Below are 18363 nucleotides of genomic sequence, written 5' to 3' on the forward strand. Positions count from 1 at the left end.
ATGCATAGCGTTCCTTGTAATGTGTTTTCATGATCGTGGCTAATTGTATGCCCCTGATAATTTTTAATGAATTTGAGGGTATGTATATGGAAATTAATGGACAATAAACATGTAAATTTATTAGCTGAATTCAATTCAATGCCATTAGTTAAATGAATTTTACTATGCAAATATATTTTAAACACTTTAGTGATTACTAGTTTACCTACAGGTAGGTTCATTCACCTTCATATTTCAAAGCACTATTACTAAAGAAATGTTGAATTAATTGTCAATAACTGTAGGTAGAAAGCTTGTAATGACAAAAGGGTAATGAATATATAAAAGGATGGTCAATCTTACTAGTGGTAAGGAAATGCAAATTTAAATAATGGTAAGATATACTCAGCATTATAAGGAGAGTATATCCCACAATTTAGGGAGTACATTATGTAGGGCCACCATATACAAATGTGCAAGTTGTTTATTTTATCAAGGGTGACAGGCCAGGGAGAGAAAAGGAGGAAGCCTGTGCTCCATTAGACAAGCCTCCTGTCCTGGAACAGAGCTGTGTCTACCTAGAAGAATTAGTGCATTTCTTAATTCACATTAAGTTGCTTTGTAGGCTGGTAGAAGTACCTATCAATATTCTAAAAATGTTATACTGTTAGACCTAGCACTTCCATTTATAGAAATCTATGCAATAACATTCCTGTTAACATGTTGTTTGTTAAAGAAATATTTTTAATAGAGAATATGAGGGGCAATTGAATTACCTATCAAGAGGGGAATAATTAAATAAGCCACAATATACATAGGTAGTATGGACTATTAGTTTGCTTTTAAAAATAATAAAGTAAATCTGAAAGTAGTACTATCAGAAGATATTAATGGTATTACCATTAAATTTTAAAGTTATGTAAAAATATTAAAAACCACAGTGTCACATACATTTAACTATAGTTACCTCTACACAAAGATACACATGACATGTATATTTCTTCAGTTCTAAAGAATCCTCTATTCTAAGTTATGCAGTCTAAGATATTTTTAGAAGAAAAAGAGCACAGGGCACTACATTAAACTTTTTTTAGGTAAATTAAAGTTTAAGTAAATTAAACATTTACTTGTAGACTTTTTCATATAATTTAAAATATGAAAAATAGCTCTTAGTGAAAGAATGTGTAACTTCTGTATTATGAGAAACATACATAGGAGAATACAAACTTGAATACTAAGAGTAACTACACTTGAATCATGGAACAAGCAGGTAAGTGGTTCATACTTATACAGTAAGTCCCTTACATAGGAACCTTCAAGTTGCAAACTTTCAAAGATGCAAACATGCATCTGGTTCCAGCAAAGAACCAGAACCTGTGCTATCAATGTCAGGAGTCAGTGAAATTGCAGTTGCCCTCCATCTCCTATTGATGATGATTCTTCAGCTCTACCATCTCCCACCTCCTGTCCCTGCTCCAGTCAGTAACTCTTCTTGCCTGTTCACTTGATGCCAGCCCCTGTGTGCCAGCTGTTATACTGTACTTTTCAAGGTATTATACTGTAAGATTAAAAATGTTTTATTTTTTGTGTTCATTTGTTTTATATGTATTATTTGTGTGAAAAGTATTATACACCTATTACGGTACAGTACTATATAGCCAATTGTGTTAGCTGGGTACCTAGGCTAACTTTATTGGACTTACGAACGAATTGGACTTACAAATGCGCTCTCAGAATGGAACTTGTTCATATGTAGGGGGCTTACTACATTTTGATACACATATATTGGCTAATTATCTGCACTGGTCATGTATAGCTTTTTAAATAATTTTAGGTCAATATACAAAGATAGTACAGATTGTTTAATTGGTTAGGGAGATTTTAATATAATCACCTTTTAATAGGTCATGGAAATTAAAAAAAAGTCAGAGTGTCCTAAAATATATGATACTTAAGTTTATTTTTTTATTTTTTTTTTTTTGCTTTGTAAACTGCTTTATTAATTTCGTATTATGAAAAGAATAATTTTCCTATAACTGGATGAAATTGCCCTGCTGACAGAAAGTTTCACAGAGACAAAGCAATATTCAATTAGAAACTGGTAAGTGGAAACACCAAAAGGTTTACATAAAAAGTAAATCAGAAAAACTACAAGCATGTAGAGCAGAGGCCACATTACTGACCTCAGGGATAATCTTAGGATTCAAGGTATAAGGCAAAACTCATAATGATTGTCAGGTTCAGGAGTTTGGTAGCGCAAATGATGCCTCATTTGCTGCTTCTTAGTCTTTCTCCTGATTTCCATCATCTGCCCTACGTGCTTTTCTACATCATCCCCCACTTCACTGTGATCAATATGCCTGCTGGGTATGGCCCATCGAAAATTAGGGACAAGTTGTCTAATCCGTCCCAGCCTGACATGTCCTCCAGGCTTCTGGCCTCTACCCCCTCCTAAATCGCGTGATTCCTCTCCATTCTGCAAAGGGGCCTGGTCCCCGCCTTCCTTTTCCTGTTGGGTATTTTCCACGTTGAGATTTTTTACTGCTTGTTCCTCTTTGGACGCCATTGCTCCTGGGCCTATCCTCGCGGTCTCCTGCCCCTCCCGATTCTTGCTGCAAGTGCGCCGCCGCGACACTTCGACTCACAGACCTGCTCCTCCCGCACCTCTTACTTTTGGGGGCCGCCCCCGGCCCGCACTCCCGCAGGGACCGAGAAGGCAGCGAGCAACACCTTGGTCTACCGTTAGAGCGCGGCGAGCGCCAGTCGGCGCTGGCCGTTCACGTCGGGCCTCTGTCACCGCGGGACGCTGATACTTAAGTTTAAATGAATGGTTATGGGTTAAAATTAGTACTGTAAAACTTATTCACAATTTAATAAATAATATTTATTTATAGTATTATGTGCTTAGCACTCTTTAAGGAATGTAATCCAATAATGGAGATTTACACTCTTCTTTCACTCATGAAAGTTATGCTAGAAGTATTTCTTATATAATTATAAAGGTACTAGAATTTTATTTTAAGAATATTTGACTAACTACAAAAATAGGTGCTATATTAGGCAATCCTGAAATCATCAGTGAATTCTCAAGAGCAGATGTTGAAATAAACTGAACAATAAATTCATAACCAATGTAAAATGTAAAATTTCTATCTTTATGTTGCTGAAATTTTCTGTAAAATAAGTTTATAAATATGTGTTGCATAATCAAAACTACAATGAGGTATCACCTCACACCAGTCAGGATGACCTTCATTAAGAAGTGTACAAATAACAAATGCTGGAGAGGATGTGGAGAAAAGAGAGGCTTCCTACACTGTTGGTGGGAATGTAAACTGTACAGCTGCTATGGAAAACAGTATGGAGGTTCCTCAGAAAATTAAAAATAGAGTTTCCATATGATCCAGCAATCCCACTCCTGAACATATATTTGGACAAAACTACCTCAAAAAGATACATGAACCCCTATGTTCACAGCAGCACTATACACAATAGCCAAGATATGGAAGCAACCTAAATGTCTACTGACAGATGAATGGATACAGAAGCTGTAGTACATATACACAATGGAATACTACTCAGCCATTAAACAGAATGAAATAATGCCACTTGTAGCAACATGGATGGACCTAGAGATTATCATACTAAGTGAAATAAGTCAGACAAAGACAAATACCATATGATATTACTTATATGTGGAATCTAAAATATGACATAAATGAACTTACTAATGAAACAGAAACAGAGTCACAGACATAGAGAACAGACTTGTGGTTGCCAAGGTTTGGGGGTAAAGGATGGATTGGTTGTTTGGGATTAGAAGATGCAAACTATTATATATAGAATGGATAAACAACAAGGTCCTACTGTATAGCACAGGGAATTATATTCAATATCCTGTAATGAACCATAGTGGAAAAGAATATGAAAAAGAATATATATATATACATATATATATGTATATATATATATATCTGAATCACTTTGCTATACAGCAGAAACTAACACAACACTGTAAATCAACTACACTTCAGTAAAATAAATTTGACAAATATGTGTTGCATCAAAGAGGAAATAAACATTACATGTAGAAGTAGTTTGCATAGTAGTTTGAAAAATAATAAAATAAGAATCTTAACCATTAAGGGGAACAAAGCTACAATCACAAACTTACATTACCACTTACCATTAAATGATTCATTAAATAAGAAAGAATGAAGAAAAGTTATTACATCAGAAAATACAAGTTAGAAAAGTAAAGCAAAGCAAATCCCCACCTTCATAAAATCAGGGGGAAAAGGTAGTGAAGAAAGAAAGAGAAGGGAGAAAGGGAGGGAGGGAGGGAGGGAGAGAGAAAAGGAAGGAAGGAAGGAAAGTAGGTCAAACCTGGATACAGAAAGAAGCAATAGCATTTTAAAATAAATTGGAGAACTGATTCCTTAACGAAAGATTTCTAACACTTTGTGAAAATTACATTCTAACAGTGTATAAATAAAGTAGATATATAACAAGAGATAAGAGAGATTTTTCTAAGTATGAGAAAAACTTGCAAGAAATAAAAAGACATGAAAAACTTTTACCAAATATAAATACCATCCATATTTTTAGGTGTAATTTGAGTTAAATATTAGATTTAACATATAAACAATACAAATGAACTTATTTACAAAACAGAAATAGACTCACAGACATAGAAAACAAACTTATTGTTACCAAAGGGGATGCCAAATGGGGGGAGGGGGAGAGGTAAACTAGGAGTTTGGGATTAACAGATACACACTACTATATATAAAATAGATAAACAACAAAGATCTACTGTATAGCACAAGGAAATGTACTCAATGTCTTGTAACAACTTATAATGGAAAACAATCTGAAAAAGAATATGTGTATATAGATATAGATAACTGAATCACTTTGCTGTACACTTGAAACTAACACAACATTGTAAATTAACTATACTTCTATTTTAAAAATGATAAAAAAAAAACAGCAGCAAAAAAACATAGGCCAACCAAACTTGGAAAGAAATGAAACAAAAATGAAACTGGAAAATAATGCAATTAATCGTATAAATAGGCCAAGGTGAATATCATATGACTATCTTTATAAACACTAATAGGTCATTTAAAAAAATTTGGTATCTGTTTGTGACTAAAATTTTTAGAAATTAACATGTTCCCATAAATGATACAAAACTCTTTCAAACCAATAGAGAACATTTTTAAAATAGTGAATCATTAATGAAACCACATTGAAAGCTGAGTCAAGTAATAAATAACCATATTTGAATGGGGGGATCAAGATGGCGAAGTAGGAGAAGCTGGAGCTAACCTTCTCCCACAAATACATCAAAAAGAGATCTATATGTGGAACAGTTCTCACAGAAAACTAACTGGAAAGTGGCAGAAAAACTCCTATTCAACTAAAGCTGCAAGAAAGATCTCCATGTAACCAGGAAAGACAGAAAAAACAAAAAAGGCCTTGGGTTAGGGCATTTGCCTCAGGGAAGGATCTGTTTGGAAGAGATAGTCCACATGCGTGGACTTTCGCCCTGGAGAGTGAGCAGGTCAAGGCAAGATCTGGGCATTTCAGTCCTGGTGTCTTGCACAGAGGAGAGAAGTTCCCTTGCCTGCTGGGAAATCCCCTGAGACAGAAGGGCTGGAGAAGCCTAGACTGTACTGCAAGCATGCAGGCATGCAGGCATGCTAACAATCAGGCAGAGAGCCTTGCACTGGTGGCTGTTGCGTTTCCGCCCTTCCCAATACAAAGGGGCAAACACCCTGGCCCCGCCCCCTCCAAACCACAGCCTGCCATCAGATCTGGGGAAAGATTTGGTCTAGCTATGCAGAGGCAGAGAGGGGCACCTGGAGTATATCCTGAAGGAGGCTTGGAGGCCATTGTCAGCATGCACACGGGATGCAGCCACAAGAGCACGCAGCGCCTAAGTGATGAATCTCTAGCAGGCAGGCGCTGGGTAGGAGTACACAATGGTTCATTTCCCAGAGAGAACACCCTGGCTCTGTCCACTCTAAAAGGCAGCTTAGTGCTAGATCTGGGGCAGACAGATCCTGGGAGAAGTCTGCCACAGAGGCAGCCAGATCTCAAGCTGCAGTGCAACTACCTCAATTCTTGCAGCCACAATGCCCTGATGCCTGACACCAGCCTACTCCACACCATAGCCTTGCACTAGATCTGGGATGAACACAACAGAGAAAGGGACGTGACCTTGGGCTACTACTGAGTGGAGCCTAGGATACCCGCTCAGGTGGTGCATAGGTTCTCTGTGACCACATGTGTCTCACTTGCTTCAGCAATCACCTCCTTTGGGGCAGGGCACACACTCAAGGGCTACAGAGTCTGATCAAACCTGACCCTTAGGGCTCCTACTCCAACTGTGGAGCAGACCCTTCCCCCAATGGCAGCAACAGCCACAGAGTAGGGAGGAAGCCCCTTCTCACATCATGCACAGGCTTTAAATATCCCAAGACCAACCACACCCCTATCAAGGGTATAGTGACCAGCACACTCAGGAAAGATGTGGCTGGTATCCATACAAAAACCAGCCTTTGAACCAAAAATACTGGACACGGACAGTTAACAAAGGGACACTTCCACATAAAAAACACCCCTTCAAGACAACAGCAGCTAACTCTTTCTCCTAAATTCAGAGGTAGAGAAAGATAGGTAAAATGAAAAGACAGAGAAACTAATCCCAATTAAAAGAATAAAAGAAATCAGCTGAAAGAACAAATAATGAAACAGACCTTACCAGTCTACAAGATTCTAAGATCAAAAAGGACGTAATAAAAATGCTAAAGGAATTAAGAAAAAATATTAATAGAAAATGCAGATCACTGTAACAAGAAGCTAGAAACTATAAAACAAGCCATTCAAAAATAGTCAATTTGGGCTTCCCTGGTGGCGCAGTGGTTGAGAGTCCGCCTGCCGATGCAGGGGACACAGGTTCATGTCCTGGTCCAGGAAGATCCCACATGCCGCAGAGCGGCTGGGCCCGTAAGCCATGGCCTCTGAGCCTGCGCGTCCAGAGCCTGTGCTCCGCAATGGGAGAGGCCACAACAGTGAGAGGCCCGCATACCGTAAAAAACAAAAAAAAAGAGACAATTCAATTGCTGAGATAAAAACCAATCTAGGAGCAATGAATAGCAGACTAAATGACACAGAAGATCAGATAATTTCCATTATTCTGACAGAGAGAATAATGGAAATTACACAATCAGAACAAAAGACAGAAAGACAAATGAAAAAAAAAAATAAGAGCAATGTGCAAGATCTGTGGGATGATATAATGTATGCCAACTTACACATAATAGGGGTTCCAGAAGGAGAAGAGAAAGACAAGGGGATCAAAAGTGTATTTGAAGAAATTATGGCTGAAAATTTCCCAAACATAAAGGAAGAAACAAATATCCAGGTACAGAAAGCACAGAGGGTCCCAAATAAGATGGACCCAAACAGACCCACACCAAGACATATCATAATTAAAATGGCAAAAATTGAAGATAAAGAGAGGATTCTAAAAGCAGAGAGAGAAAAACAGTCATATACATGGGAATTTCCTTAAGGCTCTCAGCTTATTTCTCTGCAGAAACTTTGCAGGCCACTAGGAAGTGGCAGGGTATATTCAAAGTTCTGAAAAGGAAAAAACCTGCATCCTAGGATACTCTACCCAGAAAGATTATCATTTAGAATAGAAGGAATGACATATCATTTCTCAGACAAGCAAAAATTAACAGAATTCAGCAATAGTAAACCAACCCTAAAGAAATATTAAAGGATCTTAACTAAACAGAAAAGAAGCAAGACTCTATAGGAGAGGGAAAATCACAATAGGAAAGGAAAACATATAAAGGGATCAAAGATCACTTACATATCAGGACATAGATTAAAAAAAGTTGTAGAAGTGGTTATAATTAAAATTAATAGTAAAAGGATAAGCATGTAAAACAGGACATCAAAATCACAAAATGTGAGGGAGGAATGTATAAAAGTTTAGGTCTTTTAGAACGTGTTTGAACTTGAATGATTATCAGTTTAAAGCAAGTAGATATAGTTATGGGTCAACATACTTGAACTCAATGGTAACCACAAATCAAAAACATACAATAGATTCCAAAAACCAAACAGAAAGGAACTCAAGCATACTACAAATGAAAAACATCAAACCACAAAGGAAAAACAAAAAGAAGAAGAAATGAAGAACTATAAATACAATTGGAAAACAGGTGATAAGATGGCAAATAAGTACATACCTATCAATAATTACTTTAAATGTCAATGGACTAAATACTCCCATCAAAAGACACAGAGTTACAGATTGGATTAAAAAACAAGAACCTACATCATGCTGCCTACAAGAGACCCACTTAAGGGTGAAATACATGCACAGACTGAACATGAATGGATGGAAAAAGATATTTCATGCAAATGGAAACAAGAAAGTGGGGGTAGGAATATTCACATCAGATAAAATAGACTGTAAAACAAAGGCCGTAAAGACAAAAGACAAAAATACAAAATTTTTTTTTGCCCTTTGTAAAGACAAAAAAGGGCATTGTGTAATGATAAAGGGATAGAGACAAGAAAAGGATATTATTTTATTTGACAATAATACAATAATAGTAGAAGACTTTAACACTCCACTTACATCAATGGGCAGATCATCCAGAAAGAAGATTAATAAGGCAAAAGAGGTCCTAAAATGATACAACAGACTGGTTGGACTTAATCTACAGCATACTACATCCAAAAAAAGTAACAACCCCAAAAAACAAAAAAACAGAATAAACATTCTTTTCAAGCACACAGAGAATCTTCTCTAGGATAGACATACTAGGTCACAAAACAAGCCTCAATAAATTTAAGAGAATAGAAGTTATTTCAATTATCTTTTCTGACCACAATGATATGAAACTAGAAATCAACCACAGGAGAAGTATGAACACATGGAGACAAACCAAAATGCTATTAAAAAGCGAATGGGTCAAAGATGAAATCAAGGAAGAAATCAGAAAATACTTTGAGACAAATGAAAATGAAAAGACAATCTTACAAAATCTATGGGATGCAGCAAAAACTGTTCTAAGAGTGACGTTCATAGTAATACAGGCCTTCCTCAATAAACGAGAAAAATCTCAAAACATACCCTAACTCACCACCTAAAAGAATTAGAGAAAGAAGAACAAATTAAATCCAAAGTCAGCAGAATGAAAATAAAGATAGGAGAGGAAATAAATAGAGATCCAAAAAGGAATAGAAAAAATCTTCCATAAAACCAAGAGCTGTTTTTATAAAAATGTAAATGAAATTGACAAACCTCTAACCAGGCTCACCTAGAAGAAAAGAAACAGGACTCAAATAAACAAAATAAGAAATGAAAGAGGAAAAATAACAAATGATACCACAGAAATGCAAAAATCATAAGAGAATACCATGGACAATTGCATGAAAACACCGGACAACCTAGAAGAAATGGAAAAGTTTCTAGAAACATACAGCCTGCCAAAACTGAGACAAGAAGAAACAGATAGTTTGAAAGGACCAATCACTAGACATGAAATAGAATCTGTAATAATAATTTTAAAAAATCCCTGAAAAATAAAGTACAGGACTAGAAGGTTTCATTGGTTTATTCTACCAAACATACAAATAACTTATACCTATCCTTCTCCAACTATTCCAAATGATTGAAGAGGAAGGAACATTCTCAGATTTATTTTGTGAAGCCACCATCACCCTTACACCAAACCCAGAAAAAGACACCACAAAAAAAGAAAATTAAAGGCCAGTATCTTTGATTAACATACAGTATTTGCAAAAATCCTTAACAAAATATTAGCAAACCAAATCCAGCAATACATAAAAACGATCATACTCCATGATCAATTTAGGTTCATTCTAGGATCTCAAGAATGGTCCAACATATGCAAATCAATAAAGGTGATACATCACATAACAAAAAGGTCATCTCAATAGATGTGGAAAAAGCATTTGATAAAATTCAACATCCATTCATGATAAAAAAAACTCTCACCAAAGTAGTTATAAATGGAAGATATCTCAGTATAATAAAAACCATTGACGATGAATCCACAGCCAACATACCCTTCAATGGTGAAAAGCTGAAAGCCTTCACACTAAACTCAGGAGCAAGACAAGGATGCCCACTCTCACCTGTCTATTCAACATAATAATGGAAGTCCTACCCATACAAGAAAAGAAAAATTTTAAAAAGGTATCCAAACTGGAAGAGATAAAACTGTCACTATCTGCAGATGACATGATACTATATAGAGAAAACCCTAAAGTCTCCACACAAAAATTACTAGAACTAATAAATTAATTCAGCAAGGTAGCAGAATACAAGATTAACATACAGAAATCTGTTGTATTTCCTTACACTAATAATGAAATATCAGAAAGAGAAAGTAAAAAATGAATCCTGTTTAAAATCATGTCAAAAAAAAAACCTAGGGATAAACTTAACCATGGATGTGAAAGGACCTATATGTTAAAAACTATAAAATATTGATAAAGGAAATTGAAGATGATTCAAATTGAAATGGAAAGAAGTCCCACGCTCTTGGACTGGAAGAATTAATATTGTTAAAATGGCCATACTACCTAAAGCAATCTACAGATTTAATGCCATCCCTATCAAAACACCAATGACATTTTTCACAGAAAAAGAATAAATAATCCTAATATTTATTTGGAACTACTGAAGGCCTAGAATTGCAAAAGCAATCCTGAGAAAAAACAACAAAACTGGAGGCATTATCCTTCCAGATTTCAGATTATACTACAAATCTACAGTGATCAAAATAGTGTGGTATTGGCACAAAAGTAGACATATAGATCAATGGGACAGAATACAGAGCCCAGAAATAAACCCATGCACTTACAGTTAATTAATCTATGACAAAGGAGGCAAGAATATACAATGGAGAAAACAGTGTCTTCAACAAGTGTTGTTGGGAAAGACTGAACAGATACATGTAAATCAATGAAATTAAAACAATCCCTCACACCATGTACAAAAATAAACTGAAAATAATTTAAATTCTTAAATATAAGATATGATACCATAAAACTGCTAGAAGAGAACATAGGCAAAACATTTTCTGACATAAATCTTAGAAATATTTTCTGAGATTATCTCCCAAGGCAAAAGAAATAAAAGTAAAAATAAACAAATGGGACTTAATCAAACTTAAAAGCTTTTGCACAGCAAAGGAAACCATCAACAAAATGAAAGGACAAACTACAGAATGGGAGAAAATATTTAAAAATGATATGACCAACAAGGAGTTAATATCCAAAATATACAAACAGCTCATAACAACTCAATAGCGAAAAAACAACCCAATCAAAAAAATGGGCAGAAGACCTAAATAGATATTTCTCCAAAGAAGACATATATATGGCCAACAAGCACATGAAAAGATGCTCAACATTGCTAAATTTTTAGAGAAATGTAAACCAAAACCTCAATGAGGTATCACCTCACATCAGTCAGAATGACTATCAAAAAGTCTTCAAATAATAAATGCTGGAGAGGGTATGGAGAAAGTGGAACCCTCCTACATTTACTGGTGGGAATTTAAACTGGTTCAGCCACTATGGAAAACAATATGGGAGCTCCTTAGAGATACTAAAAATAGAGCTACCATATGATCCAGTAATCCCACTCCTGGGTATATATCTGGAAAAGAAGAAAACTCTAATATGAAAAGATACATTCACCTCGATATTTATAGCAGCACTATTTACAATAGCTAAAACATGGAAACAACCCAAGTGCCTGCCAACAGATGACTGGCTTCAGAAGATGTGGTGTACACACCACACACACACGCACACGCACACACATACACACACACACACACACACACACACACACAAGGGAATATTTCTCAGCCATAAAAAAGAATGAAATATTGGCGGTTGCAGCAACATGGACAAATCTAGAGACTATTATACTTAGTGAAGTCAGAGAAAGACAAATACTATATGATATCACTTATATATGGAATCTAAAAAATAATATAAATCAATGTATATACAAAAGAGAAACAGACTCAGAGACATGTAAAACATACTTATCGTTACCAAGGGAAGGAGGAAGGGAGGGACAAATTAAGAGTATGGGATTAACAGACACAAACTACTATACGTAAAATAGATAAGCAACAAGGATTTACTGTATAGCACAGGGAATTATATTCAATATCTTGTAATAACCTATAATGAAATACAATCTGATAAAAATATGTAACTGAATCACTTAGATATACACTTGAGAAACTAATACAATATTGTAAATCAACTATACTTCAATTTTTAAAAAGTTAAAAAAATAACTACCCTCACAATTATTACATGGTTTTTTTCTGGAAGTTATACCTAAATGCCATACATAAGAAAATGTTTATAACATGTGTGTGTTTCATTTCACCCCCAGCCACACACATGGAGGGATATGTGTGTGTTTGTGTGCACACACATGTGTGCACATGCATAGAGGAAACAAAATCATAATTTTCAATTAATTTCACACTTATCCTAAGAAAACGTCTAATAGGAAAAAATATTTTAAAGCAATGAAAGAGCTCAAGATGGTCTCTACTTCCTTTACCTCTGTAGAACATTTTAAGATCCAAAGTAGGAGTTAAAGAAACATATCTAATTTATTTCCTACATCAAAGACTCTTCAAGAACCATCATGATGTTCCCCTATGGGATATTTTTTCCAATAGTAATGATTAAAGAAGTGAGAACTTACTTCTATAGCTCTTTTACAATTTATAACACATAAAGAAGCTTTAGAAACTGAGGCTTAGAGAAGAACTTGCTGAAGGGTGTATGATTAGTAGCACTGAAGTCAGTGACCTATCCATTAGAGCAGGTTTACAAACCAACTGAGGTATATTTCGGCTCTTTAGAATTTAATATGCAGTAATATTAAGGCTTGGGTCAATGCTCTAGCAATGCTTGTGTGTTATAAATTTATTACCTCTCATATCCAGAAGCACCCTTTTTTTGACTGTTCTGTGCTAAGGGAGGTAGTTACATAAATGTCTCCTTGCCATCTAGCACTATGTCAAGCCATGTTAGCAGAGGGTGCTGGAGAGACATAGAGGGGGAAGGGGTGTTCTCTTCCTGGTAGCTCTTTGTCTCACTTGCCAGATTTCTACAGTATAATTTTACAAGAACTAGTCTCCTGAGTTTGCACACTTCTGTCCATGTCTAGGGTACTGCAAAGCACACTTTCTCCAGCACTTAGCTCAAGAAAAGTGCATGATGTTCTCACATGTGAGTTTCTTGAAGAGCACAGTTTTCTCTAGCACCTGACTTCAGCATGGTATTGGGTTGGCAAAAAAGTGCCTTCGGTTTTTAAGTAAAAATAAAAGACATATTTTTTATTTTCACCAAAAACTTTATTGAACAACGTATTCACCCTTTTGTTCCATTACCTTCTGCCATTTTTCAGGCAACTTCATAATTCTATCTTCCCAAAACTTATCTTTTTGAGCAAAGAACTGTTCCAGGTGCCTTTTACAATCTTCCAGGGAATTGAAATTTTCTCCATTAAGAGAATTTTGTAAAGACCTAAATAAATGGAAATCTAAAGGTGCAATGTCTGGTGAATACGGTGGATTAACCAGAACCTCCCAGCCAAGCTGTAACAGTTTTTGCCTATTCATCAAAGAAATATGTGGTCTTGAGTTATCCTGATGGAAGATTATGTGTTTTCTGTTGACTAATACTGGACGCTTTTTGTTGAGTGCTGCTTTCAGTTGGTCTAACTGGGAGCAGTACTTGTTGGAATTAACCATTTGGTTTTCCAGAAATAGTTCATAATAGAGGACTCCCTTCCAATCCACCAAATACACAACATCACCTTCTTTGGATGAAGACCAGCCTTTGGTGTGGTTGGTGGTGGTTCACTTTGCTTGCCCCATGATCTCTTCTGTTCCACATTATTGTACAGTATCCACTTTTCATTGCCTGTCCAATTTGTTTTAAAAAACAGCACCTTTTCATTACGTTTAAGTAGAGAACTGCATGTGGAAATATGGTCAAGAAGGTTTTTTCGCTTAACTTATGTGGAACCCAAACATCAAAGCAATGAACATAACCAAGCTGGGGCAAATGATTTTCAAGGCTTGATTTGGGTATTTCGAGTATGTTGGCTATCTCCCACGTGGTATAACGTTGACTGTTCTCAATTCATGTCTCGATTTGATCGCTATAAACTTCAACTGGTCTACCCGACAGTGGAGCATCGTCTGTAGAGAAATCTCCAGCACGAAACTTCGCTAATCACTTTTGACGTGTTCAGTCACAGCACCTTTTCCATACACTGCACAAATCTCTTTTTTGTGTTTCAGTTATGTTTCTACTTTCTTGAAATAATAAAACATAATATGCCGAAAATGTTGCTTTTTTCTTCCATCTTCAATTTTAAAATGGCTACACAAAAATTCAACAATTTGGATTTTTTTTTTTTTGGCTGCATTGGGTCTTCATTGCTGCATGGGAGCTTCCTCTAGTTGCAGAGAGCAGGGGCTACTCTTCGTTGTGGTGCATGGGTTTCTCATTGCGGTGGTTTCTCTTGATGTGGAGCATGGGCTTCAGTTGTTGTGGCATGTGGACTCAGTAGTTGTGGCTCTCAGGCTCTAGAGCACAGGCTCAGAAGTTGTGGCACATGGGCTTAGCTGCTCTGCAGCATGTGGGATCTTCCTGGACCAGGGATTGAACATGTGTCCCCTGCATTGGCAGGCAGACTCTTAACCACTGTGCCATGAGGGAAGTCCCCATAATTCACCAATTTTGATAAGCCCTTTTTTAAATGCATGCTGATATGACAGCTGCCACATACAATCTAACCAAATTGTTTCAAATGAAGTTAAAGACAACTAAGTGCTACTAGAGCCATCTTACAGAAAAAAAACTGTATGAACCTTTGGCCAATCCATGTCTTATTGTTGAGTTTTGTGTGTTCTTAGTGTATTTTGGAAAACAGTCCATTATTAGATGTGTATTTTGCAAATATTTTCTTCCAGTCTATGGCTTTTCTTTCAGTCTCTTTACATTGTTTATTGCATAGCAGACGTTTTAAATTTGAATAAATTGAAGCACATCAATTATTTCTTTCACAGATTGTACCCTTGGTGTTATATCCAAAAAGTCATCACTGTACCTAAGGTCATCTAGGTTTCCTCTTATTTTATCTTCTAGAAGTTTTACATTTTTGCATTTTATCCTTGGGTCTATAATTAATTTTGAGTTAATTTTTGTTAAAAGTAAGGTCTGTGTCTAGACTCATTTTTTTTTGCATGTGGATGTCCAGTTGTTCCAGCACCAATTTATAGAAAAGACTATCTTTTCTCCATTGTATTGCTTTAGTTTCTTTATCAAAAAATAAGTTGACTGTATTCATGCAGGTTTATTTCTGGGCTCTACAGTCTATTCTATTCATTCATTTTTTCTACTCTTTTACCAACACCACACTGAATTGGCTATTGTAGTTTTATAATAGGTGTTGAAGTTGTGTAGTGTCACACCTCCAACTTTGTTCTTCTATTCAATATTATTTTGGCTACTTTGGGTCTTTTTCTTCTCTATATAAACTTTAGAATCAGTTTTTCAAAATACACAAAATGATTTGTTGGGATTTTGATTGGCTCAGCTTTTGGTTGTGTTAATATATAGTGAGTTTAAGGCACATGTCCTCCCTGTGGAAGACTTTTTCTGGTAAACTAAATGGAATTGCCAGCAGGTCTCTTAACAACTTATGTGTCATCTAGTGAGCCAAAGATGTGTCCCCTACAATAAGATCTGGATCCTACCCTTGATGAAGAATCTATTCCTTGGGGCTTTATATCTCAACCACATGGATAGTGGCTACTCTCTATATCTGTTATTGCTATATTCTTAAAAGTTCTCTTTAACTCTCATTCATCAATTCACTATCACTCCAATCCTGTCAATTATTATTTAAACTTTTCTCTGTTTAAATTACTTTATGGTACTTCTCTCCTAATTGAATGCTAACTGATACAGAATTGGTACCAGGAGTAATGCCAGGATACAGATTCACAAAAATAGAAATTTGGGATAGTTTGTTTGAATTCTTAGACTTAGTGCAATGCTGAGCTTCATGGCAATGGAAAATAGGATGCTAGTAACCATGACAGATAATAGCATCACAATTTATCACATATGATTAATTGTAATGAAATACCAATTGAAGTGCATGCTTTGGAAGCTTTCACTTGACTTTTATGGTGGTTAATGACTGAAAGCAGTGTAGTATGGCATGGAGTCTTTCAAGTGTACTTGAGTAATTATGTGACAAGAGCCTGTCCATTAACTATCATATCAACTCACAGTCCGAGAAACTGAGAGCCTTTGTGACAACCCCCAAACCAACTCTTGCTTCTTGTAGCCATAGGTCTAATATTGCTGAAAGAAGCAAAAAATTTAAACCTGCATGACACTGTTTTAAAACAACATTTGAACTTAGTCTTTCCAAGTTTTCACATGAAAGTAAAGGCATTACTGCTTAGGAATGTGATCCTGAAGCTTGGAATGGAGACATCTAATTTGAAATTTATGAACTTGATAATCTTGAACTTTCAAGTTACTCTAAGTCTCCCTTACCACTGAAAGGATGTAGCCTGCCCTCCAGTGTCTGAGGAGACTAGCTTTTTTCTGCTTGAAAGCCTGTGATAACCTCGCCTAGGTCAGATGCCTGGAAAGAAGATGAAAATTCCTCTTAAGACCCACCAAAACTACACCTTTGTCACTAGACCCCTAACAGAGTAAAATCTCAGTATGCCATAAGGGAACACATTTGGATCCAGTAGGAAATAGCTTATTCGGTAAAATAATTGCAAGAAAGTAGCAGAGGTAGCTGATAGACCATCTCCAGCTACAGGAGTTAACACTTGAATCTCTAATGATTGCATCCATATCAATACACTTGCCCAATATAGTGTTATAGTCTAATTTTCTTGTTCTAATTCCCTCAGCATCCTCTTCCACCTGTCTTCCCTAGGTGTCTGATAGAAACCCAAAATGCCACTGTGGCCCACCAAAGTTGAGACTTTTGGTTATCAGGTGATGTATGGAGTCTTAAGTCCATTCCACAGTATGTCCAGTTTGTCCACAAAAATTCTGTGGTTACTTCATAGGTTCCTGAATGCATATTTGGAAGAGTTATGCTTTATACATTAGTTAACAGAATATTCACACTGGCTCGGTGACCCATGGTGATAGGACCATCATGGTGAGAAGGACTAAGTGAAAGCCCCTAGAGCCTCTACTTCCTACTAAGATAGTAAACCAGAAGTAATACTGCATTCTTGGAGCAACTGAAGAAATTAATGTAACCATCAAATACTTGAAAGAAGCAGAGTAGTACAACATCCCCATTTAAGTCACCAGTTTGGCTTGGCAGAAGTCAGCTGGATCTTGGAGAATGACTGTGGACTATTTTAAGCTTGATTGGGTAGTGACTCCAATTGCAGCTGCTGTCCCAGGTGTATCTTTACTGGGGCAAATTAATACTTCCCCATACCTTGATATGTAGATATTGACCTAGCTAATGCTTTTTTCTCCTTACAAATTTGTAAGGATACCTAGAAGCAGTTTTAACTGCTTTTGTTTTTAACGTTGCAAGACTACCAGTATATCTTGCATGTCTTGTCTCAGGACTATCTTGATTCTACTGCTCTTTTCTGTGATAAAATATAGGGAGATCCTGATTATCTTGACATTCAATGAAATATAAAGCTGGTCCACTACATTGATGGCATTTGTTGATTGGATCACTAAGTAGAAAAGAACTTTATATGCCTTAATATGACATGTACAAACTACAAGGTTAAACCACACAGGAAGTCATGAGTCCTCCATCTCAGTGAAATCTGTAGATATTCAATCACCTGGGGCATGTTAACATGTGCCTTACAAGTGAAAGACAAGTTCTCACACATTTCACAGCTTAAAGAAAGAGGCACAATACTTGGTAAGCCATTTTGGATTTCTGAGGCAACATATAGCTAATTTGAATCCCTTGAAAGGCTGCCAGTTTAATGGAGGGACAGGAAAAAGAGAAGGCTGCAGAAATTGAGGCTTCAGTGAAAGCTATTTTACTACTTGGTATTTATAATAATCTAGCAAATATAATGATATGCAAATCATCCATGGCATATAGAAGTCCTGTATGGAGCCTTTGTCAACTATAAAATGGAGAATCATAACACAGGTCTTAATAAAATTTTGTAGTAAATACCTCCTTCTGTAAACAACTATTATCCTCTTGAGTTTTTCGATGCTACTTGCTTTGGTAGA

At 36.2% G+C, this 18363-nt stretch overlaps 1 protein-coding gene across 1 annotated transcript; it reads right to left on the reverse strand.

Annotated features, from left to right (window-relative positions):
* Window positions 1-1821: 1821 nt before the first annotated feature.
* Window positions 1822-2780, reverse strand: LOC307187068 (protein BEX4-like). Its single transcript, XM_079922814.1, has one exon. It carries the CDS (start codon window positions 2543-2545, stop codon window positions 2183-2185), a length of 363 nt encoding a protein of 120 aa, XP_079778940.1. The 5' UTR covers window positions 2546-2780; the 3' UTR covers window positions 1822-2182.
* Window positions 2781-18363: the final 15583 nt, after the last annotated feature.

This window comes from Stenella coeruleoalba, assembly GCF_951394435.1.
Source record: "Stenella coeruleoalba genome assembly, chromosome: 1".
Classification (NCBI taxonomy): Eukaryota; Metazoa; Chordata; class Mammalia; order Artiodactyla; family Delphinidae; genus Stenella; species Stenella coeruleoalba.

Excerpts from the sequence above, each read along its gene's own strand:
- LOC307187068 (XM_079922814.1), bottom strand. The coding sequence starts at position 2,545 with ATGGCGTCCAAAGAGGAACAAGCAGTAAAAAATCTCAACGTGGAAAAT.